The sequence below is a fragment of the Castor canadensis genome, chromosome 17, assembly GCF_047511655.1.
Source record: "Castor canadensis chromosome 17, mCasCan1.hap1v2, whole genome shotgun sequence".
NCBI classification, from domain to species: domain Eukaryota; kingdom Metazoa; phylum Chordata; class Mammalia; order Rodentia; family Castoridae; genus Castor; species Castor canadensis.
The window spans coordinates 21,527,880-21,553,061 of record NC_133402.1 but is presented as its reverse complement, the minus strand read 5'-3'; the positions used below and the strand labels follow the sequence as shown (position 1 = coordinate 21,553,061).

At 51.4% G+C, this 25,182-nt stretch overlaps 2 protein-coding genes across 4 annotated transcripts in view; one reads left to right on the top strand and one right to left on the bottom strand.

Moving 5' to 3' along the window:
• Positions 1-12,311, top strand: part of Scnn1b (sodium channel epithelial 1 subunit beta) — a 47,126-nt gene extending 34,815 nt beyond the window's left edge. The window contains exons 5-13 of the mRNA XM_074059694.1: positions 3,226-3,329; positions 5,843-6,006; positions 6,216-6,323; positions 8,371-8,488; positions 9,452-9,527; positions 9,629-9,686; positions 10,370-10,431; positions 11,320-11,395; positions 11,557-12,311. Coding sequence (XP_073915795.1) covers positions 3,226-3,329; positions 5,843-6,006; positions 6,216-6,323; positions 8,371-8,488; positions 9,452-9,527; positions 9,629-9,686; positions 10,370-10,431; positions 11,320-11,395; positions 11,557-11,904 — 1,114 coding nt within the window. The 3' untranslated portion in view covers positions 11,905-12,311. The remainder of the gene's footprint in view (positions 1-3,225; positions 3,330-5,842; positions 6,007-6,215; positions 6,324-8,370; positions 8,489-9,451; positions 9,528-9,628; positions 9,687-10,369; positions 10,432-11,319; positions 11,396-11,556) is intronic.
• A 4,103-nt stretch (positions 12,312-16,414) lies between these two features.
• Positions 16,415-25,182, bottom strand: part of Cog7 (component of oligomeric golgi complex 7) — a 67,273-nt gene continuing 58,505 nt past the window's right edge. For all 3 annotated transcript variants that reach the window (XM_074059690.1, XM_074059691.1, XM_074059693.1), the window contains 3 exons: positions 25,065-25,179; positions 18,989-19,132; positions 16,415-16,951 (listed from right to left, as the gene is read on the bottom strand). In XM_074059690.1, the coding sequence (XP_073915791.1) occupies positions 16,785-16,951; positions 18,989-19,132; positions 25,065-25,179 (426 nt within the window). In that variant the 3' untranslated portion in view covers positions 16,415-16,784. The remainder of the gene's footprint in view (positions 16,952-18,988; positions 19,133-25,064; positions 25,180-25,182) is intronic.

Genomic DNA, 25,182 nt, shown 5'->3' with positions numbered 1-25,182 from the left:
GGCCGTGCCTCCTAGAGAGTCCTTGCTCTGAAATGGACTGTTTTCCCCAAGTGGGTGATGGGCTTAAGAAAGCAAGCCCCAGAGGTGAGCTGCTGTCCTTCACGCATCCAGGCAGGGGACATCGCTCTCGCCCTGCATCTGCATTAAGGTGACCGCTTGTGCTCCGCACTGCGGAATGGAGTGGTGAGGTCCAGCCTGCACTGTGGGGGACAGGGGGCGGGGGAGGGGTGCAAGCCCCCATCTAGACAGAGGAAAGCGAGTCTTTGGAATTTTTCTGTAAGGAAAATTCAGTCTTTCTCCTCCATTTTTCTTCAAGCCTTTCTGGATAGCAGTAAGCACGGCGGTGCACTAGGGCTCTAATTCAAGCCGACACCATCTGCCTCTTAGACTGCTTTGAGCACTTCCTTACTTCCTGGCACTACAAGGTGCCCAAGCCTAAAAGCAACCATTTTTCCAGGAGCCCTGGTCCTTTTATTGGAGATGTATCTAGAAGCCAAGCCCTGGGCATGTATTATTTATTATTACTACTACTTCAGGATTGACCAACTAGCTTCTGCTCTGGGAAGCCTTCCCTGATTCATGCCACACAGTATAACTTTTGTTGTACCGCTTCCTGCTAGGATGCCCTCTTTTCTTTTACTTTTTTAAGAGACAGGATCTTGCTATGTTGTCCAGACTGGCTTGAAATTCCTGTGCTCAGGCTGTCCTCCTGCCTCAGGCTCCCAAGAAGCTGGGACACAGGTGGGCACAACCACACCTGGTTATCTTCCATCTTTTCTGGAGGCCTACTGCATGCCTGAGGCCTACCTCTATCTGCATGCCTGGCCCCTGACCCAGGGAGAGGCTTTGGAAGGAGAATATGGCTCTGGAACCAGAGGCAGCCGGTGCTGGGCACAGCCCCTCTGGGTAACAGGCATCACCAACAAGTGAATAGTTGGCACAGATGCTGAGGCCAAGCCTGTGGCCTGTGGGGAGGGGACTGGGCTGCACCCAGGGTTCATCTGTCCCAGACAGTGACTTGGGAACACTGTGTCCCCACAGCCCAGGGCGAGGCCTCTCCCCACAGAGCAGTACCTGGCTGTGGCTGGTTTGCCCTGCTCTGTCCTCTCCCGGTGGCCACAGTCCTGACCCCACAGTCCACGAGGGGCCTGCCCTGAGCTCCTTCCCACAGCCCTTTGCCTGATGCACCCTTCCCACCCACCCTCTGGGCTTCACTGCCTCTTCTCCATCCTTAACGCCTCAGCTCAGGCCTGGCCACACACCTCCCCTGACCCCTTCCCACTCCCCAGGACCTCAGTGTCACACCTCTAGGCTTATCTCCACCCTTATCACAGATTATAGTTAACTCAACAAATATTTACCAAGTGTCTGTGTACTGTGGGCCAGCGAGAGGAACAGTAACAGCCAGGACCTTGGGAGTGTCACAGCACGCCAGGCATGTGACCTTACCCCAAACCTGCAGGGGAGCTGCTGCTGTTATCCTGGGGCTGCAGCAGATGGGGAAGAGGGGCCCAGAGAGGTTATGGGACATCCCCAAGCTCACCAGCTCAGTCGGAGTTCAAATTGAGGCAGGCCTATACCCTTGACCTCTGTGTTGTCCTCAGTAGGAGGCAGGGGACAAACAAGCAGATACAGCAGGGTGACCTCAGATTTGGACAGAACAAAGAGAGAGATGAGCAGGTAACTGGGCAGGGAAATCTACTAATGAATGTCACAGTTTGCACGGGGTGGTGACAGAGGTCTCAGAGCAGATGAAATTCAGAGCAGATCAACGCAGCTATTTGAGGAGACACTTAGGAACATTCCAGCACAAAGCGGCAGGTGCAGAGTGCTGGACACTTTGCAAATGACAAAGGCGCTAAAAAACAAAAATAAAAACACGAAAACATAATCACCATAACCAGGACCCTACCCAAACATTCACAATACGTCCCTAACCACAGCAGCTACCTAGCGCGCTCACACGCAAAAATGCCAGACTTTTTGTTTGTCAGAATAAAGATTTAGTTAAAGCCCGCACACTGGGATTTTTTTTTTTTTCTTACCAACAAATCCTTTTTTTTTTTTTTTTCCCTTCTTATTTTTTGGTGGCACTGGGGTTTGAACTCGTGGCCTCACACTTGCTAGGCAGGCGCTCTACCACTTGAGTCACTCCACCAGCCTGAATCCTTTTATAAAAGCCAGCACGTGATGTATGTATCTGGGGACAAGGTGTGACAGTTCCATTCGTGGATGCCGTGTGTAGTATCCAGTCAGGACAATTAACATCTATGTCCTCAGAAACATTTACACTTCTTCCTGGAAGGCTTCAAATTTCTCATTCCTAGTTCTTGGGGTTTTTTCACAAACATAATTAATTGTGAGCCACACCACCCTGTTGTGCTATAGAACATTAGGACGCCTTCTTCCTGTGGAATGGTGTTTGGGACCTGTCATCCAGCCTCTCTCTGGCCTCCCTGCCTCTGCCCTTCCTGTCCTCAGCGACCACTGTCCCCCTCTGCTTCTGTGATGTCAGCTTTCGCATATGACTGATTCACAGCCTTTGCCTTTCTCACAAGCTGAGATTCTAACTTGAGTCTTTTAAGTTTCTGTTAACCTACAAGTTGCTGCCTTTCCTCTCCCAGTTTTTAGAAACTGGGTTATTCACGCTGTGGGGTCCCCACAGTCAGGATTTTGCTCACCTTCTGTGATTTCGTTTAATGCATGCTAGTATTCCTAACGGTACAGAGGCCCCATTCCATTTGGTCTGATTTTTTATGGACAAGGTCACCCCTTCTTCAATTCACGGATTGTGTCATTCCTCTTCAATTATTACCTGGATCAAACCGGAACTCATCTTTGTCTTGTTTTGTGACAGGTCTTACTATACCGCCCAGTCTCAAACTCTTTTTTGGGGGAGGAGGGTTATTGGCGTTTGAACTCAGGGCTTCATACTTGCAAGGCAGGCGCTCTATCATCTGAGCCCACCTGCAGCCCTTTTTGCTCTGGTTATTTTGGAGATGGGGCCTCACTTTTCACCTAAGGTGGCCTGGACCATAATTCTATCTTAGCCTAGCTGGGATGACAGATGCCACCTCAATCAGCCATTGGTTGAGATGGGGGGGGTCTCACAAATTTTTGCCCAGACTGATCTGAAACTGTGATTCTCTTGATCTCTGCCTTCGTAGTAGCTAGGATTACAGGCATGAGCCACCGTGCCTGGCCAGCCGATGGTTTCTTTTTTAGGAACTTCACCCCAATCTTCTACCCTGACTATGGCAACTGCTACATCTTCAACTGGGGCATGACAGAGAAGGCGCTTCCTTCTGCCAACCCCGGGACTGAGTTTGGTAAGTCTGGATTGACCCAGGGGCCAGAGTCATGAGGCTGAAAGACTGTCTGCTGTTGGGAGTTAGACTGAGTTCAGCACAAAGGGCCTGGGGCCATTATCGAGCCTCTGTCACTTGCCAGGAGAGACCAGGCAGGTGCTTTCCCAGCTATTCCCTTCCCCGATGCTCAGATCCCCAGGGTATGACTGTGCTCCCATTTTGCTGATGAGTAGAGTGAGGATTGAGAAGCAACACAGTCAAGATCAAGAGCTCAAGCCTGTGCCTGGCCAATCCCAGCTCCAGATTACTCTCCAATGAGCCTGAGCTCATGAGCTTATTCTCAAAGCCTCAGTTTCCCCCTTCAGAGACTAGCACGTGGTGACACAGTGTGACACAGGGTATAGCTCTCCTTGAGAGTGGGGAGTCAGGGAGTAGGTGATAGCCCACCACAAGGGAAGGAGAGAAGCTGCAAAGTCTCAGAACCTTTGGAAAATCACCTAGTTACTATGTGGCACTTACCCTGCTCTTCTGCTCTGTAGTTTGGTTTGGTTTGGTTTGCTTGTTTGGTGAGGGAGGGGGAGAGTTGTTTTTGGTTTGGTTTGGGTGCTTTTTTGTTTTGTTTTGTTTTTTGTATTTTGAGACAGGATCTTGCTGTGTAGCTTAGGGTGACTTGGAACTTGAAATCCTGCCTCAGCCTCTGGAATGCTAGGATTACAAATGTGCACCACCGTGCCCACCTTGCTATATAGCGCTTTTTTGGGGGTGGGAGGGGGTGATACTGAGGTTTGAACTCAGGGCCTCACGCTTGCCAGGCAGGCTCTACCACTTGAGCCACTCCACCAGCCCTTTTATTGTTTGTTATTTTTCAAAAAAGGTACCTTGCTCTTTGCCCAGACAGGCCTCGGATCCCACTCCTCCTCCTTGCTATGCCGCCTGCATAGCTAGGACTACAGGCATGTGCCTGGCTTGTTTTTGTTGAAATGGGATCTCCTTAACTTTTTGTCTGGGCTGGCCTCTAACTGCAGTCCTCCTGGTTTCTACTTCCCAAGCTAGGCTGTAGAGTGAGCCATAACGCCTGACCCACTACGCAGTTCTTGAAGAAAGAAAATCCCAGAGACAGAGGGTGAAGGAGTGAAAAGCAGAGAGGCAGCAGGATGAGGTTGATGGCAGATGCCCTTCCCTGGAGACTGACACATTGGCCTGTCCCTTTGAGAAGGGTTTATAGAAGCCAGGCATGGCAGTCCATGACTGTAATCCCAACACTTGGGAAACAGAGGCAGGAGGATTGATAGTTTGAGGCCAGCCTGGGCTACAGGATGAGATCCTGACAAAATACCTTCACCACAGCACTCGGCACACACTGAGTGCTCAGTAAGTATCGGTCCCAATTGTCCTAAGCAGAGACTCAATTCCAGTGCCCACCCAGCTCAGGAGCACATGCACAGAACACCAGATCTGGTCCCTGCCCTTGAGAAGGGAACAGCTAAGTGGGAAAGGAAGAAGACAGTGAGGTAACGGGAGAGGAAGAGCAAAAGAAGGAGGTAAAGAGGGTGAATACGGTTGCTGTACTTTCTATACCAGAATAAATACAGAATTTTTAAACCTGTTGAAATCCTCCTAAGAAGGTGACTAAGGTAGAAAGGAGAAAAATAGAGGAGATGAATCAACTTGGGTTATAATACATACACACATGGAAATGTCACGAGGAAACTCCCTGTGTAGCTAGTAGCTATCTTAAACAAAATAAAAATGTTTTCCTTTCTTTTTTCTTTTTTTTCTTTACAAAAATGGAGAACAGGTCCTGTCTGGGGACTGGCAGTAGGGGGAGGGAGGATATAAGGAAAGGGTGTAGGAGGGTGAATGTGGTGAGCCTATTATGTACTCATGTATGAAAATGGAAAAATGAGACCTGCTGAAACTATTCCAGGAATAGGAGAGAGGGGATAAAGGAGAATGATGGAGGGGGCAAATTCGACTATGATATAGTGTAAGAACTTTCCTAATTGTCACAATGTACCTCCACTACAACAATAATATGCCAAGAAAAATTTAAAAATAAAATACATACATAAAAGACAATGAGAAAAGAAATGCCTGTGTGGCAGGTCCTGGGAGGAAAGTTCCAGAGAGCCAGGGGTACAAGGCAAGCCCTGGACTAGGTCTGCTGTCAGGAAGCTTCTGGAGCAAGTGACACTTGGGCTGTGATCTGAGGAAGAGAGGAGGTGAAGGGTGTGGGTGAGGACCACACGCCAGGGTGAGGGCACAGCATTTGCAGTGGCCCAGCAGCAGGAAGGGGCACAGAAACTGAATGGCGACAAAGAGGACACCTGCAGGGCTGTGTAGGATGAGCCATAGAAAGGACACTATGCACCGGGGCTCTGGAGGAGGCGAAGTGTTTGGAGTCTGGCTTGGGTCAGCTTCCTTGGCAGGCCCCGTGGGACCCCTTGGCTGGAGGAAGTTTGAACAAGGGGGTGCTGGGGCTCCCCTCGGCCTCAGGGAGTGGGTTCAGTGGCCCTTGCCCCACTTTCCCACAGGTCTGAAGTTGATCTTGGACATCAATCAGGAAGACTATGTCCCCTTCTTGGCATCCACGGCTGGGGCGCGGCTGATGCTGCACGAGCAGAGGACGTACCCCTTTATCCGAGAGGAGGGCATCTATGCCATGTCGGGCACGGAGACGTCCATCGGGGTGCTGGTGGTATGGCAGCTCCCAGGGTAGCCCGGGGAGCCAAGAGTGGAAGCCTGTCCAGGGTTGACCTCCCTCCCAGCCCCCTTCACCTGGCCTTGCTCTGGCACACTGGACCCTGTTCTGCAGCCCTTTTGGGCATCCGTTCCCTGGATGGGAGGGAAGTACGGAGGGGCTCCCAGGGGTGGCCAAGTGTCCCCATGGGCAGCCTCTCCACACAGGACAAGCTACAGCGCAAGGGTGAGCCCTACAGCCGGTGCACCATGAACGGCTCTGACGTCGCCATCCAAAACCTCTACAGCAGCTACAACACCACCTACTCCATCCAGGTGGGGAGGCTGCGCAGGCCTGGTGACCCTGGGGTTACTGGGAGGGCTAGTGCCATGCACTGCTGGCCCGGCTGTGTTTTTATGTGACACAGGGCATCCTGGGGCTGCAGAACCAATTCTCAGTTGTCACCCAGGGCTGGCCACCTCTTATCCTCTCTTGGGCAGGTGTGCCCTGGGGATACCCAGGATTATAAGGGATCTCATTCTGGGGTCTCCTGAGAAGGAAACAAAGCCAGTAGTGACCATTATCAGTTGTCACTGTGTGAGACACTGTGCTAGGGGCTTTTATGCATTATGTCATCAGTAGATCCCTTCAACTCCCATGAGGCCACAGCAGCCTAACAACAGCAGCATCTCTGATCACAGAAATCTCAGCAGGCTCCCACTGCTGGGCGGGCACTCTGTGTTTTGCATGGATGACATCACTTGGTCCTCACAACACTTAGGACACACGCGCTATTATCAGTCCTGGTTCAGGAATGAGGAAACAGTTACAGCCCCCAGTCTGAATGCCTCATCTATTTACCTGGGAAGTTCTTCTTTGTATCTGCCCTCAACCTCCCTTGCTGTAACTGGGGGCTTTCCTCTTGTCCTGATCTCTGGGGTTGACCCAGAACCATTTGTGCCCAAAACCAGTCCTCTGGAGAGGACAGGTTGAATCCTGGCAGGGATGACAAAAATGACATGATAATACTTTTTCTCCCTGCACTAGGAGACAAGGAAACAGGCAATAAAGTAGCAGCTTTGTTCCTGCCTCCATGTGTGGGAGCCCTGAGCTAGGAGTGGCTCTCCTTTTTGCCTTAGTCACAGGAAAGTGACCTTTCCAGCCACCTGCCCAGCTGCCCCACCCACACTCAGTCTGGTTTGGTCACCTCTTGACTTGGTGGGTTCTTTCTGCCATGAGAGCTCTGACATCTGCCCACCCACCCCCACCCCCAGCCAGGAAGAGTCTGGGCCCCCTCTCCCCTCATTCCAGCCTCAGCCACAGAGATGGGGACCATCCCTGCCTTCCAGACGGGATGATGCAGTCCAGAAGTGTGCAAGTTACTCCAAGTTGGAGCCTCTAACCGCCCCCCACCTCCTCTGGTCCCAGCTCTGGCTCTTCTTGGTTGTGTCACTGAACCTCCTGCACCCAGGCACCCAACAGGCCCCTTGGGAAGAAGAGAAGGACAGGCTCAGCAGCCTGGAGAGAGGAGTAGGGGCTCAGGGAGCCTCTGGGAGGGACAGGCAGGGCCAAGAGGAGCAGTAGGGGTGGAAGCCAGGAGCCCACGGCAGCAGAGCCAGCACCTGGGAAGTGGACAGGGGAGGAACCGATTGTATCAGCAGCTCACTGGGCACCGTGCAGCACTGCACCCCTCCGACCTGGGGAGGCGGGTGTGCTTATCACCCATCTCACCATGAGTAAACTGAGGCTCAGAGGTTACTAACTTGCCCCAGGATATATAATTGGCCCCTGAGTAGACTGAAACCAAGCAGGAGTGACCTGAACACCCAGTATGCTGGGGCCTAGGAAGTAGAGACTCATCACATCCAATCTCCAGAGTGATGGACCCCTGTGTCCCCTCCTCTTCTCCCTGCCTCCAGGGGACAGTCTGTAGACCAACAAGCTGCTCATGTCAGCTTTGAGAGGTCAAAGGTCATCCTCTGCTTTCCCCCATCCCCTCAGAGAGGAAGGAGCTCCAAGGCAGCTTGCCCACCTGCCATCCCTTTCTGCTCTGTGTATGCAGAGAGCTGAGAGAGCTGGTTGGCAGCCCATAGGAGCTGCCTCTGTGTCAGCTTCGTTATTTGGAAAAAGCTACTGCCATCTGTGGGACCCAGCTCCAGATGAGGGGACCTGAAGCTGCTGGGGGCTGACCCGAGAATCAGTTATAAGGTCCAACTCAGAAGGACAGCTGCCCAAAGCAGGGTCTATGGCCACGGCTTCTTAGCTGACAGGCACTTCCTCCAGGTCCTCCAGCATGGACTTTTAACTTCTCTGGGCTTCTTCCTCTGGACCCCGGCATGGGGACATCACCAGCCATGTCTGTGTTCCCTTCCCCACCCCCAGGCTTGTCTCCACTCTTGCTTCCAAGACCACATGATCCAGAACTGCAGCTGTGGTCACTACTTGTACCCACTGCCTCCCGGGAAGAAATACTGCAATGACCAGGACTTCCCGGACTGGGGTGAGCAGGGGTCCCATGAGCTGGGGTCCCTGCCAGCCAAGGCTTTGACCACAGGGCAGGGGAGAGATAATTGCCCAAGACATGCATAGGACACCCCCTCCTCAGGCCACAAGTCCCTCTGACAACCCCTCCCAGGTCCCCACTGTGGGAATACCAACTCCTGGTTCCTCCTGGTGGCCCAAAGCGTGCACTTGAAACACATGGTGTGGGAGTGAGTGTCCTGGTGGACAGGTGTCCATGTGTCACTTAAGTGCCTGGACTGTGGGTGTGTACATGTGTGTACATGCTCTCGTGTTCTCAAATGCACATGTGGAAGTCAGGCGTGTGTCTGTGTCTCGGTGCACAGAGCTCTGACTGCCGAGCTAGTGTGTGTTTACACACGGGCACACGTTGCTTCCAGCATCAGCGTGTGCACAGCCTGGTACACACGTACACGTGTGCATGCACCCACAGGGACATGGATCCATCTTCGGTGTGTGTGTCCCTAACTGCGGAGTACTGGACTGGGAGAAAAGGTGGCCTCTGTGGGCTTGAAACTTGAAGTCACTGGTCCATACCAAGCTGGAGTCCAGGCCTGGGAGCCCTGGTGACTAGAGTCCCCAGATGTGGTCACCACCATGATGTACAGCCAAGGGCAAACTTCATTCCTCCCCTCTCTCCTCCCTTTGTACCTGAGCTCAGAACCCTGTCCATTGGGCAGGGATGGGGGCAGCATCACAGAGAAAGCTCTGACTTGCAGTGCCCAGCCTAGGGAGCTTGTGGGGCACGACCGTGGCCGGGCTGGGGCAAAATGGCTGCAGGTAGGGGTGGGGAAGGGGGCAGGTGATTCCCGTAACAGGAGAGCTTGGACCGAGACTCCCTGAGGTGGTCCAGGGCAAGGAGAACGGCGGGGCCAGCCAGAGGCTCGTGGGGAGAGGGGTCCCCACGCCCCCAGGCTCTTCACCACCTCCCTCCCCTGCCCAGCCTACTGCTACCTGGACCTGCAGATGAGCGTGGCTCAGAGAGAGACGTGCATCAGCACGTGCCAGGAGTCCTGCAAGTAAGTGTGGCCTGGGGACAGAGGGCACTTTGGGGGTGGAGCAGAGTGGGGCAGGGCCACTTGTCCTACTGCTAGGACAGCAACAGAGCTCTCTTTTACAGTGACACCCAGTATAAGATGACCATCTCCATGGCTGACTGGCCCTCAGAGGCCTCCGAGGTGAGACGGTGGAGATCCCCCACCTTTGGGTTAAGGACAGGTCTGGGACTTTGGAAAGAGCACCTTTCCCTTTGTCCCTCCCCTTCTGTGTCCTTCCTTCCCTTCTTCCTCATTTTATTCCTCCCTCCCTCCCTTCCTACTTTCTTTCCTTCTCTGTCTCCACCAACATTCCCCACCATGCTAGGCATGCAACAGTGGTTAAGAGGCACAGTCCTTCCCCATGGCACTCACAGCCCAGTCAGAGAGGCAATGCATGCAAAGAAATGCCACCTCTGTGAAGGAAAGATGGGATTGTGGGAGGAACAGGGGAGCCACTTTCCACAGGGGGGAGGTCAGAAGACCTCCTTTAAAACGTGGCTTCTGAGGGATTGGGGGCGAGAATCAGGTGGTAGAGCCCCTGCCTAGCAAGCACAAGGCCCTGAGATCAAACCTCAGTACCACCAAAAAACAAACAAAAAAAGGTAGCAATTGAGCTGAAACCCAGAGGCCCTCCCTGGGCAGTCAGGGAGGATTCTGGGAAGAGGGGACAGTCAATGCCAGGGCCCAAGGCAGGAAGGAGCTGGGGACACAGTGGCAGGGCCTGCAACGAAAGAGGCTGGAGACCTGGGCTCTTCTTCCCCTCACAGCAACCAGGCTCCCACTGTGCCTTCCTCGTACACTCAGCTGCCTCCCTTGGGTTCTAGGATTGGATTTTCCACGTCCTGTCCCAGGAGTTGGACCAAAGCACCAACCTCACCATAAGCAGGTGAGGAATGTGGGCAGGACTAGGAATGAGGACAAAGGCGTGGGGTTTGGACAGCCAGTGTCTGTCCAGACATCCTCTCAGGCTGGTCAGATCCAGGTGCAAAACCAGAGGAGGGACTCCTGGGAGTAAAAGTCACCGGGACCTCCAGGTCCTAAGGGAGAAGCACAGTGCTCCATCTGTCGCCCATACATCAGCCTCCCCCCAGCCTTCCATCCATCCCACCTTTCAGCATAAGAAAGACACAAGGCCCATACTGCCAGGAAGCTCGCGCGCGTGTGACATAAATGCAAAAGGGGCTTTGGAGGGTGGGTGTACGTGAGCCCCCACCTTCAGGAATAGCAGGGAGGGGCTTCGGTGCACCTGAGACACAGAGAGGTCTATGTGGCAGGTCACATTGGAAAAGCAGGACCTGTTCTGACAAAGGAGAACAGGCAAAGATGTCCAGGCAGAAGACACAACTCTGTCCCAGGGTCCCTGACGACCACATGGCACTGGATATGGGGCCTCTGCCCTGGACCCGGGAGAGGTGGGCTCAGAGCTGATCTCTGGGGCCGTTGCAGGCCAAGATGGACTTAGGAAAAGGGCAGACATGAGGTTCAAAAACAGGTCCACGTGATGGGTGCCTGGCAGAGGTGCGTTTTGTTGCTCCGAGGCCCAGAGTGGGTGGGAAGGGTAGCACTTCCAGTTCTGCTTTGGACTTCAGTGCTCCTGGGAGTGGACACGGGAGACCTCGGCTGCCCTTCCGGGATGCGTCTGTGTGTGCCTATGTCTGTTTGGGTCTGTGTGTATCTGTGTGTGTCTGTGCGTGTCTGTGTGCGTGTCTGTGCGTGTGTGTCCAGGCAAAGTCCCCATCCCAGGGATGGAGGCCATAGTCACTGCCTCCTGCAGGAAGGGAGCCGTCAAGCTCAACATCTACTTCCAAGAGTTCAACTACAGAACCATTGAAGAATCCCCAGCCAACAACGTGAGTTTTGGGGGCTTCTGCCCCCTTCAACACCTGCGCCCAGAGGTGGGGAACAGAAAGATCCCTAAAGCAGTCCTGAATTATTCCCAGGCTGAGAGCGTCACCCGCTCCCCTTTCTGCCTTGACCCCCAAGCAGATGCTCTGCTCCCTGCCTCCCACAGATTGTCTGGCTGCTCTCGAATCTGGGTGGCCAGTTTGGCTTCTGGATGGGTGGCTCGGTGCTGTGCCTCATTGAATTCGGGGAGATCATCATTGACTCCGTGTGGATCAGCATCATCAACCTGGTGGCCTTCATCAGAGGCCTGCGACAGAGACGAACACGAACACAGTCCCCCTACGCCGGCCCGCCGCCCACCGTGGCTGAGCTGGTGGAGGCCCACACCAACTTCGGTTTCCAGCCCGACACGGCAGCCTACCCCATCCCAGGCACCCCGCCCCCCAACTATGATTCCCTGCGTCTGCAGCCACAGGACACCGTGGAGTCCGACGGTGAGGGTGACGCCATCTAGCCCTGCCTGCCCACCCTGGGCAGCTTGTGAACTTGAAGCTGAGAGGCCACAACACTGCCCAGTGCCTCACTGGAGGCTGTCCTCTTCCCAACACAGAGGCCAGCAGTGACTGGCCAGTGCAGACCCAGGACTCTGTGGGGTCAAAATGCTGGTACATCCATTGCAATTGCTGTTAAAAAAAAAAAAAAAAAAAAAACAAAGATGGTGGTAGAGAAATTGTGTTCTCACCTGGTTCCTGCCCACACCCCTGCCTGTCCTGACCTTTGGCCTACAATAGTCCCTCTAGCTCAGGAGACCCGGAATACCCTTTCCTGTGACCAGCCACTTCTCTCCCTGTGCTGCGCCCCAGAGATGCACTGGAGTGTGCGCCATGCTGTCTTCCCAGAATAAAGGCCTTCTTCTATGGCCTTGGCTGGCCTCTGGGAACAGACTTGGGGAGGGCAGCGGTGGTGAACAGGGGAAGCATTAGGCATGGGTACCGCCAGGTGGCACATTCTTCATTCTGGAAAATAAAAGTAGAAGCCAGGTGTGGTAGTGCACACCTGTAATCCCAGCACTCAGGAGGCCGAGGTAGGAGGACAGAGTTTTAGGCCAGTTGAAGTATACAGTGAGACCCTGTCAAGGAAGGGAGGGAGGAAGAGAGGAAAGGAGGAACAAAGAGGAGAGGAGAAGGGGGAGAAGAGAGGAATCAAGTGGAGCTTTGTTCTTGTCTCACTGGGTGGTGTAGCCAGAGGGACTAAAAGGGAAGCCATACTGGCTTGAGAGCAAAGGGCCCCAGACAGGTCAAGGGCAGCTCTCGCTTGTGATCCTGGAAATTCCTCTCAAGTTGGTCCTAAAGCAAAAGGTTCCTGGCTTTTCTTTCCTTTTCCTCTCCCTTCCTTGTTACCTCAGCCTCCCGAGTAGCTGGGATTACAGGTGTACACCACCACACCCAGCACCTGATGTCTTTTACATTGACACCCAACGTATTTCTTTGGGTTGCAAGGGCAGACAGAAACTCAAGTGGGCTTAAGCAAACTGGTCTCAAGCAATCCAAATGACTCAGTCTCTCTGCTCCCCAAGGCCACTCCCTTTGCATGGCCTGCCCCCCAGGCTGACACTCATTGGTCCATGACTGGGTCACATGCCTGTCTCTGAAACAATCATTGTAGCCAGCTGGATAGGCTGCTGATATTAGACCCAAAGTCACCTGCCCAGTCCAAAGCCACTTTGGTCCCCTGCAGAATCTAAGACGGGTGGTCCATGGCTGCAGATAAAATTCAGGTCACTCACTTAATTTGAATTTCAGATAGACAATGAATTAATTTTGTAGTATAAGTACATCCATGAAATATTCAGGACATATTCCACTAATAAATCATTGCTTTTCTGAAATTCAAGTTTAAATGAGTGTCCCAGACTTTTATTGCTGAGAATAGCAAACCTAACAGCTCCCAGAGAGACACCAGAGCTGCTCTCAGAGAATGGGATCTGCTGGTGTGAAGAACTGTGGAGCCCTGCAGTTCCAAAGGTGCTCTGGCTTTCCCACCTGGCCTCCAGGGGCCCAGCCCGGGTGGTGGAGACCAGCTGGGCTCTTTGATCTGCCGGGACCAAGCTGGCCTCCGTCAGGTGCCCAGGTGGCACCTGTGGAGGAAGGGCTGCCACCGGGTCAGGGCAGCATGGCAAGAGGCTTAGGTGGGCAGGTGGGGTCTCCCAGCTCCGGGCCCAGCTACTCTGCAAAAGGACCAACACTTGGCGGTTACCGCTCTTACTACTAGGAATTCCGCTTTATTATGAGCAGGGTGACACTCACTGTTACCCTTTGTCATTGTTAAGCGATGGCTACATTGTTTCATGCACTTACTACAGGCCGGCACAATGCCCACTGCTTCATACGTCTCATTTCATTTCATTCTCATAACCAAGGAAAAGTACTATCATCCCATTTTATACTGATGTAAACTGAGGCCTGAGGAGCCAATTACAGTGCCCAAAGTCACTATTCTAGTAAGCGACTGCCATGGTGTGAATGTCTCTCGTGAGGCTCGTGTTCAAACTTAATCCCCAAACTCCATGGCTGCTGGGAGGTAACTGGGAATAAAGTCCTCAGAGTGGGGTCCCCACGATGGCATTAGTGACTTTATAGGAAGAGTAAGCACGCTTGCTGTGTCTTGCTGCGTGATACCCGGACCATGTAATAGTACAGCAGCAAAGTGCTCACCAGACACGGGCGACCTTGGACTTCCAGCTCCAGAGCCTTGAACCAAATAAATCTCTGTTCTTTATAAACTGCACACACCGTGGCATTCCATTACAGCAGAAAATGGACTAAGACAGTGAGGAAGCTGAGGGCTGACCTCACCTTCCTGTGCCAGAGGTCACCACACCAGACCTTCCCAGGAGTCCAGCGCTTACACGTCCTCTGCATCGCACCTCACTACCTACACTCCATTCCATGGGAGCTCTCTGAAGCTAAGGAGGGAGTTTGTTCAGTCATAGGAAGCCTGAGAGAGCCAGCATGAGGGCCTCCCAGAGCTGGGGTTTCGGGTTTGATGCTCCCTTCCGTGGACTGTCCTTTCCAAACAGCTCTTCGGCTCACCTTCTCCTGGATCTTCCTTCCATGTCCCAGGGGGAGGCTCAACTTGGATCTGACCAGGTTGCACCTTGTCCTGAGGACACTGAGGATAACCCTGAGAGGGTGTGTGGAAGATGGTCCCTGATAGACTGAAAGAGGCTCTGTTCAGAGACATTTTGGAGCCATCTATGGATGTGTGAGACTGGGATGAGGCTGACAGTGGGCACCATCTTGCCATCCTTGCTCTTGGGAAACACGGAGGGCTAGGTGTGGGACAATGGCCCTGTCACTACAGGCAGGCTCCGAGCCAGGCAGCCAGCATCCCTCTCCCTGATCTATGCCCAAAGTGCCCAGAAAATGACATTCTGTAATTCCCACCTCTACTCCGTAAGAGAAGCTAGGTTACAGAGGTTGGAGGACCCTGAGGCCACTGACCATGAACTCATGTATGTCATTGCCTCCCATTGTGTCTCAATGGCTCTTCAAGTGATCCTGGAAGCAAAGACCTTATCTTGAAAAAGCCTATCTCAAAAAAGGGGCCCGGGGGGCGGGGGGAGGCTGGTGGAGTGGCTCAAGGTATAGTCTCTGAGTTCAAACCCCAGTGCTGCAAAAGGAAACAAATGATCCTAGAGTTGGACACCATTATGAGTTGCCCCCAGGATGAGGGTCCTGCCACAGGCCTTCCAGGCCATGCACAAGGAAGGCTTTCTGGCACTGGATCAGGAGTGCAGATGTCACAGTCCTTGCCACATGGTAGTTGAGCAACCTCTGCCTTCCAAGGCTGTGGCAAAGCTGCTGTGAGCATCCAGCTGGGCCCCTGGAGGAGTTCAATGCTGATTAATGGCCTGTGAGGGACACCACTGCCATTCCTTGCCAAGAAAATGCCAATTTTAGCAGGGTGTGGTCGTACACACCTATAATCCCAGCACTCAGGAGACAGATGCAGGAGGACCATGAGTTCCAGGTCAGTCTGGGCTGTGACTCAACAAAAAAAATCTTTTTCAGGGCAGCAATCATTCCAGTCCAGGAAATCAGTCCTGACTGGTCAGTGTTCCCAGCTTGCAGTGAATTTGCCCCTGACAATTTCTGGAGACACTTTTGGTTGTTGCAGCTAGGGCTACAAGTAGCACCTAGTGGTGGGCAGTGGCCAGTCTCCCCGTTAAATGCCCTACAAGCATGGGACAGCCTTAAGACAAAGAGCTATTTGACCCATAATGGCAGTAGTGCCAGGCTGAGCAATGCTTGTTCCCTACTTTCCCAGCATCCTTTGCAGCTGGGGTACACTTGTGACCAAGAAATAACCAATGTGGCCTCAGAAGTCAGCAGGGACCGGTAGGGCAACACTGGGCTCTTGCATCTGCCCCTAACACTCGTCTTCCTGCATGCAGGAGTCACACAGGAGCCAGATGCCATGGCCACACACACTAGGTCAAGGTCATGATCACAGAGCAGGGCCTGCTCCTGACTCCATCCAGTCCTAAGTCAGTACCAGGAGACCCCACCCTCTGACTTCTCCTCACTGACAAAAATTAACAGATGATGTTTTCTGTTACTTATAAGCCACTTACCATCTTAACAGGGACAGATGCTGTTGACAGAAGGTGGAGGAAACCCAAATCATCCCGTAGGTTTTAAAAAAGGAAAATGTAAAGGCCCAGATCCTCACATGGCCTGCAAAAGCCCAGATGACCTCGACCCGCTTCCTCACCCTGACTCCCTGTGCCTTCCATGTTGCTCCCTCCTGCAGTTCCCTGGCTGACTATGGACAGCCCTAGTGCTCCCCTCCATATGCACCGCCACCCTGCTCCAGCACTTGCTCCTGACAAACTCCACTGTTTATCTGCTGATCACATCTCCCTCCCACACAGCCAAGCACAGCCCCAGCATGGTCAGCACCGCACCGCGTGCAGGAGGCACCCAAAACCTCACTGGAAAGGGAGAGAAGGAAACCGCCTCTTTCATTTCAGCATTTAGTAACTCCATTTTAAAGATGAGATCATTTAAAACATTATCGGAAAAGTGCTCAGTAATAAATATTTACCTCTCATTTAAAACTTTTTCTTTTTTTTTTTTTTTGGAGACAAGGTTTTACAATGTAGCCCAGGTTGTTGACCTGGAACTCAAGATTCTCCCGCCTTGGCCTCCTGAGTGCTGGGGTTACAGGCGGGGCCACCACACCAGCTTATAACCTTTTCTTGATCATATAAAAGAACCAAGTCTTTTTAGAGCAAACTCTGTCCACTGCTGGTGGATGTGAGAGGGAACTCGATCTGAGAGTCACTGTGGCCACAGACACCAGCCCTATCACTTCAGAGGATGCACGAGGTCAGTAGTTCACAGCTCGCATGGTGGCCACCGTGGCGGCCAGCCGACGCGGCAGGCCTTTGCTGACCTGTCTATAATCCTCGGGCTTAGCCTTCAGGAGCGTCACAATGTTCTGAAGGGTCCGGGAAGGCTGCAGGCCCAGAGCGTCCATCACGTTGATCAGGTAGTCTGCAGGGCAGGAAGAGAAGGACTCAGCAGCATGTGTCACTGAGACCCCAAGGCCTCTCCCAAATAGAAAAGGGAGAAGCCTCCTGAGTCCCCAAGTGTGGGCCCCCACTCGGCTACGTATGGGCAGGATTTACCTGCTTTTCCAACAGGGTCAAACCAGTCAGTGGACTTGCCTTGAATCCAGGAATTCTAACTTGATAAAGGACTGGCTGATGTCGCCATCTCCCCACCCACCAGCGCGCGCGCACGCGCACACACACACGCACACGCACACACACACCCCCCCCCCCAGCACAGTGCAGACAGCTGGCCTCTGTGCCATGACTCCTGAGTTCCTGCTCTGTCCCCAGGGTATCCTCTACCTTACCCCTTAACATGTGGAGAACCCAAAGGGTCAGAAGACTCATGGGCTGGTTTGAGCAACCACCAAAGCCTTCCGGTCCAACTGAGGCAAGGAGCACCTGCAGTGGTGGGTTGGTGGGCCTCAGGTGCAAGTTAATGCAGATTTCTGAGCCCACCCCCACATTAAGTCCACAAGAAGGATCAAGAGAGGATTCTAAGCTCTGTTATTCCAAAAAGCAGACTGGTGACTCTAACCACTGGGCGCAGTGGCTAACTCGGGTGGTACAAGAGGGAGGGAGGACAAATGAGGAGTGGGGGAGGTTGGGCACTGCCTCCAGGCGGTGCCACCAGGGGAAGGGCATGAAAGCACCTGGCACAGGCCCTTGCTCTCCTCTCCTTCCTGGGTGGGTACAACCCAGACTCCAGGGAAGCAGAGCCCCCCAGGACACCCCTAATCCCTCTTCACCCTGGGGACTGTCTCCTCTCTGACTGGACCTGGATCTTCCTTGTGTCTCCTTTTCAAGGCCCAGCTCAGGCCTCCAAGGGTGGCTGCTGTATCCTGGCTGGCTGATTCTGCCCAATCCAGGACTGGCTGTTTCAGGGAAGGGGCATAGGCTGGCAGGCGCCTGCTCATCCATCAACTGACCCTAAAAACTGTGAGCGCCACTCGACTTACATGGGCACTGTAACCTGGGAGCCTATGGTCCGCCATGATGTTTGCTTGGCCAGCCATGCTTGTTGCTGTGTTACTTAACTGCAAGGTCTTCCAAATAGGCCGGCATGGCCACAGACCTCACCACCCTCTATCGCCTTCCACCCTGGCAGCCGCACCTTGCTCCCTCACATCAGAAGTTCAACAAGCAAAAGCAAACAAGCATGTGCATCTTTGTGATGTTCCATCTTCTGGAATTACGGCAGGCCCACAGAAGGTGCTCGATGAATGCAGAATGAGGGGACAAGTGAATGTGGAATCAGCAGGGAGGGAGGTTGCTCCTCTGGCCACTGTTGAGAGCCAGCTAGAATGGATTGGCCTGGGGACTCAGGCAGCAGCCATCACTAATTGCCCTGGAAACCCAGGGCCAGTCCCTCACTTCCAGTTCTTCTGTAGCCCCACAGCCATCCAGTCACAGCTCTGGCTGCATCCCCAGAGAGCTGTTTGTCACCTGACTACCCAGAGCTGCCTTGGGCTCAGAAAAGGCAAGTAATGGAAAGATGCCAGTAGACTGGGCATCCCCAGCCAGCAGCTCCCCTGCACCCTGGGCTCAGCGCAGGGGAGGACATCACTCTGGTAGGGACCATGAAGGGGCCCTCGCTATGTGACCTTGTTATGCAAGAGCACCCACCTCACAGGATTGCATAAGATAATGGGTGCCAGTGCTTGGTTCAGTGCCTGGCATGCTTGGTACGCAGTAAGAGCTTAATAAAAGTTAGTAATTACTATGTCAGTGGAACATGATCGCTCCAACTCAACTCACTGAAGCTCCCTGACTGCAGCCTATCAGACTGCCCACACGTGTTCCAGGCATGAGACTCTCTGGGTAGGACCTGAGGAATCTGCACTTTTAACTAGCTTCGTGGCCAAATCCAACTTGAAATTAGAGACTTGGGATAAGATTCCTGGAGGTACGGGGGGGTGGGAGGGTGGGGATGACAGGTGCAAGAGCTGTTCCCCACAACCTGGCCTTAGGCACCCACCGATGTCAGTAGCCAGCTGCTTGGTGGAGTGTGGGGTCAGCTCTGGGATCTGGAGGATCACATCACAGTAGGTCTGCATTGTGGCTCTGGCAATCGAACCCAGCCAGTTGTCAGCCATGTTGTCCAGCTCAGGCAGCTCATCCCCTGGAAGGGAGAGAAGGTCACTAAAGAAACACAGACTGGCTCAGAAAAAGAAAAAGAAAAAAAATCACCTCTCCCAAGTAACTTGGCCTACAGAAGATGCTGTGTGCACAAAACATGCTGGGAGCCCATGGGTCAGTGGGAAGGAGACACTGGAAACTGAGCAATGAGACCTCCTGGCCCCTACAATAGGCCTAAGTAGTCCAAGGAGTCAGAAAAGGAAGCAATCGGGTGAGGACAGGGAACTGATCCCACCTGCAGGCCAGGACTTCTACAAAGAGGGGCAGGGAGTAAGAGAGGGAGATAAGGACAGGAAAGCAGAGTGGCCATGGAGGAGACATAGGTGTCACACTGAAACTGAGACTGGGTCTCCAGGCAACCTGGCCTCTAAGGAGCTGAGTGTCACCCCACCTCTCCAAGACTGCTTGTCATCAGTACCGTGGAGGTGACAAGAGCCCTGGCTTCACAGGGAGGCTGTGGGAACCACATGGGAGGACCTTGGCCTGGGCCTAACCCCCACAAAATGCTTGGCCTGAAGCAGCTGGGTGCTGAAAAGATCATGGGGAGGAAAGAGTGCACACACTCAGGTGAGCAGGAGGCTCACCTGGGGGCACCCGAGAACCTTGTGACCCCGTGTAGGCTGTGACAAAACAAGACTGCTGGTCAGGCTGTGGTAGGGCCAGGTGGGAGGCCAGCAGGAGTGGAAAGAAGGGAAGTGAGGGCAACATTTAAACAAAGCAACAAGTCTGAGTTCAACTGAGAGAAAGAATCCAGGCCCACAGTGAGGCATGAGCCCCTCAGCACCAAGCACCAGTGCCTCCACCCAGCAGTACCACGCCCTTACTCCAGATTCCAACTCCTGCTTCCACATCACACCCCAGCCAGCACTAGGTGACACCACTCAAGAGGACGGTGATAAGGATGCATTTAGACGCTTCCTTCAAATGACTCACACACCCCCAAGGATACTGGTGCTTTTCTGAAGTTCAACATCCTCGTGGGCAAAGGACTTGCAAAGGGTTTAAACCTCTGCTGCAGGTTGTGAGCTGAGAAGTTCCTATAGGCTTGTTCACTGTTTCTTAAAATCTGCAGTATTAAAATGCTAGAACTCACCAGATTACACGTGAATGTTCACTACATAATTCTCTTTCTTTGTATTTGCTTTTTACTATAGAATTCTTTTCAGTTTTCTGCATTCTCATAAAATGCTGAGAGAGGAAAACAGCCAGGCTGGCTACTGCCGGCACTGTTGCCTTTTCCACCACTGCTGGGCCATCTTAACAATGCTGAGTCCAGGACTGCATGGCATGAGGTGTGCGCAGAGTGGATGCAGGAAACAATGAGGTGCTGACTGTCATCGCATGCCTTTAGCAGGATAAGGACACTCAGCATTCTCCCTGATGTGAGGTAAGACAGTACATATATAAGACACCCTGAGATTCCGGCCAGGGACCTAGGCAGCGTGTAACCCTCATCAGTAAGACATGAGATGAAACACACAAGTGGGACATGAGGTACCTGACTGACATCTGATTTAAACACACTAACAAGGGAGTGAGGAGCAGAGAAATTTTGCCTGTGCAAAATTCCTATCAAAAAAGGTTTACACATTTTGCCAGGCACCAATCAGTGGCCCACGTCTGTAATCCTAGCTACTAGGGAGGTAGAGATCAGGAGGATCATGGTTGGAAGCCAGCCCTAGGCAAATAGTTCAAGAGACCCTATCTTGGAGAAAACTCATCATAGAAAAGGGCTGGTGAAGTGACTCAAGTGGTAGAGCACCTACCTAGCAAGCATGAGGCCCTGAGTTCATACCCCAGTCCCACAAAAAAAGTTTACAATTTTTTAACTTAAAAAGGATATTCAGGGGCTAGGGGTATAGCTCAGAGAGAGACATGTATTTAAGAGTGTGCAAGGACCTCGGTTTGATCCCCAACACCAAAAAATAAAACTAACTAACTAAATATATATAAAGTACATAAGCAAATGGATGAAAATAAAAATCACTACATAAATAACATCACAGCCCTTCAACAGTAATTATCGGCATTCTCATGTATGCTTGTTTTACATGTAATGGAGAAATATATTTATTCTAGCAAAATAAATGCAAGCAATGCAGAAATATAGTGAGTAAAAGTAGCCAGGCGTGGTAGAGCACATCTGTAATCCCACACCTGCAATCCCAGCCACTCAGGAGAATCACGAGTTTGAGGCCAGCTTGGGCAAAGTTAGTGAGACCCATCTCAAAAACAAAAGGTTGAGGGCCTGGCTAAAGTGGCAGAGAGCTTGCCTAGCCAGCTGGAGGTCCTGTATGGGACCGGGGCGCGGGGCGGGGGGGGGGGGGTGCTGAGGGGGGAGGTGTAGAAGTAAACATCCCACCCAGAGGGGCCCTTGCACCTTACCAGGTATGCATTTTTTTTTCCAGACCTGTTTTTATGCTTTTATGTGCATATTACTTGAAGAAACACATGAGATGTTTTACCCCCAAAACAAATTATTATTTTGCATCTTGTTTTTTTTCTTAACAATGTTTTCGAAGATCTTGCCTATTAAGTACAGAGTTTTAACTCTAAAGAAAACCTATAAATTATGAAAACATCACAAGATATTTAACTATTCCCTTAGCAACAAATTATTTGGGTTGTATTGAATTTTTTGCTGTTATGAACTGCTATAAATTACTGCTGCGATTCTCCAACAAACCTCCTTAGATGCACTTGTGTGAACGCACAGTATGGATTTCTCTAAATGGACTCCCAGAGGAGCTGCTGGGTCCAAAAGTACAGTTTTACTTTGATTCCTGATAAACACAGCCCTCAAACAGCCTTTACCAATTCATCTCCATCAACAGGGTCTCCCTGGCCTGGGCAAGAAGAAGGTCCCTGCAGTGCCCAAGATCCCATGGGCCCCTGCAGGTGCACAAGGCAGCCCTCCCGCCCTGCCCTCCCCTGCTCCTCCCCTGCCCCTCCCCCCAGCCTGCTGTGTGACTTCTTTTGCTTAACAATGTGACCGGGAACCCTCTGTGCCGTTCTGTGCAGGAGCTGCTCATTCACGCCTAAGAGTCATACTACGTCACTGCACAGCTCCACTGCACAGCTCCACGTGTGGCCCTTCACTGATCCTGACAGGGCCACATGGAGCACTTGTGGAAGAGGCTTTGGGACCTACATGGGAGAATAAACCCTGATGGGCCAAAAGGTGAGCACATGGTCACTTTACCACAGTAATATTCCAGGTTACAGTGGCTGGTCTGAGCTCTCTAGTCATTTCTTCTCACATTTCAACTCAAAGCAGTTTTGAAAACAGAATCACACAGCATCTTCTATTTTATAATTGTCTTTTCTACTCAATATGCTGAGAACATCTAAGTTAACTATTCTTTCATAATACTTTAGTGACTACACACCATCTTATTATACAGATACATTAAATATCTTAAATTTATAGCTACGGTTTCTCCTTTTTTCAATGTTTTGCATTAATAAACAATGTTGACTTGATGTAATCATGAATTGCATGATTATTAGCGTGATTATCTAGCAGAATTCCTGATCAAATAGGTGTGCATATCTTCAACACATTTGATCTTATGGCAAATAGCCCTCTAGAAATTCAGTTTGTACCGTTTAAACTGTCTTCCTTTATTTTGACCAATATAAAATGCAATCACTTTAATATAAATGCAGCATCTCTCGTTACCTGGGGGCAATTGGTGCCAGGACCCCTGCAGACACCAAACCTCACGTGTAAGATGACGTGCTTGCACGTAATGCACACACTCCTTCCCACACCCTTGACATCATCTCTGGATTGCTAAGGAAACTGCAAGGTTAACCGTCACTATCCGTATTGCTCAGGGACTACTGACAACGAAAAGAGGCTGCAAGTTCAGTACAGATGCGATGGGTTTTTCCAAGTATTTCTGATCTCTGCTTGGAGGAATCACAGGTGTGTAACCTGCATATGCAGAGGGCTGACTCCATGATGTGCAGTTTGATCGGTTAGAAACAGCACACACTATCTATTTTCATTTGCAGTTATTCAAAGGTCAGTGAAGTTAAATATGCCTTCATGTGTTTTTGAAGTTATATGAATGACTTAATGTCATTTGTTATTTTTCTGTGCGATGTTCATCTTTATCTTACTGACCTTTGGGACCTTTAATAAAGTAAGAGTTTTAACCATCATCAGTCATATGTATTGCTATCTCTTCCATTTATCAATTTCTTTTCTTTTGTTTATTTGCATGAGACAGGGTTTTGCTGTGTAACCCAGGCTGGCCTGAACCCTCCATCCTCCTGCCTTAGTCTCCTGGATGCTGGGATTACAGCAGTGCACCACCATGCCTGGCCACCTTTCAATTTCCTTTTCAGTTTCTATCTTTCATTTCAAGAGGTCTTCTCTTACCTACCGCTGAGGTTGTATTAATTAACATTCATCCATATTCCAGCTTAGCAGTTTTCTCTCTCTCCTGTGCCCTTTTTTTTTTTTTTTGGTGGTACTGGAGTTTGAACTCAGGGTTTTATACTTGCTAGGCAGGTGCTCTACTGCTTGAGCCACACCTCCTGCATATTTCACATCTTAAATCTGCAATGTAAATATTAGCCTTTTAAAAAAAATATGAGTACCCTTCATGTTTATGGTCCTATGCAACTTATGGAAGCTTTTTGTTTGGGAAGTTTTGTTTGTATCATTTTCACAAATGATTTGTGGACATGTGACAGGTGTGCTCTCTGGGAGATAAAAAAGTGTGACGTGTTCACTGAACCAAGCACACTGTTGTCCTGTTCAATTCTTCCCTCATCATTCATTTTTCTTTTTCAGTTGCCAAAACCTGAGCAAGGTTTTCTCCACAGTAACGTGGTTTTTGTCAAATTCTCATTACATGTCTGATGGTTTGTTTATTCCAGTGCAGTGTTACTAGAATATGTGACTATATTACTAGAGGGTCACTGTGGGACCCACCTTTTACCAACATAAAAGAATCACTTTGGTTCCATTTACTATCTTTTGATTTGAATTTGACTTTGTTTAATAGTGATGCAATCACCACTTTCTTTTTACTTGATTTACGTAGGACATCTTTCAGCGTTCCTTCATTTAACCTTTTGAGGTAGTTTTATCTTCTGTGTGGTACTCCTTACGAGCTGCTGAACCTTTGCGTTGTTGTTCTATGGTGCTGGGAATGACAGCCAAGCCCTCACCGCCAAGCTACATCCCAGCAAGCTGCTGAGTCTTTTCTGTACCAAGTGACTTTCTCTTTGTCAGCCTTACAGAGGGGCCTGTAATGCCCAACATTAGGAAATAAGATGCTTTCTGATCAGCAAGCATGTGGTCCCTGTTTAAGCCTGTCAGGCCCAAATAACAAGAAAAAGGACAGCTCTTAGTTCTTTTACTTCTGCCTTGTCAGCTCAGGGATTCCGGAGCCATGGGGAATCAGATGCAAGCCACAGGCAAAGATATCAGGAAGGATATGTGGCCCTATGCGGACAAGCTGGTTACTGCTAACAAGCAAAGCTGTTCTCAGGAGGTGGCACTTTATGTGGCCTAAGGACTCCATGTGAGGGCACAGAAAGAGAGGTAGTGCTCAGTGGGACCCTTGCCCTGGGAGCTCGTTGTCACCACCACCTACTGCCTGGGCCCCTCGATGCTCTTGCCACTGCCTCCCTGCTGGGGTCACTGTGTTCACCACAGGGGTCCCGGCCTTTCACAAGAGCACTGTCTGCGCCCAGTGAAACAAGGAGGATGCTCTCCCCGGTCCACCTGGCCAGACCCCTGCCCTACCCAAGCTTCTCCATGGTGCCTCAGGTGGGCCCCAATCTTTCTGACACCTATTTCAGTGGGAGTTTGGAGAGGTGTGCTTTGACGGGTGGGGGAGTTAACAACACCCCCATATATCCCTGACTGCAAGTGCTCGCCCCGGTCCTCTTACCTTGCTCAGGAGGAAACGGGAGCTTCCCAGCGTGTAAGGCCAGCTCTAAGGCACAGTCCTCCTGAGTCACAAAGGGCTCAAGATTCAGAGGCAGGGACATGATGTACTGCCCAATCTG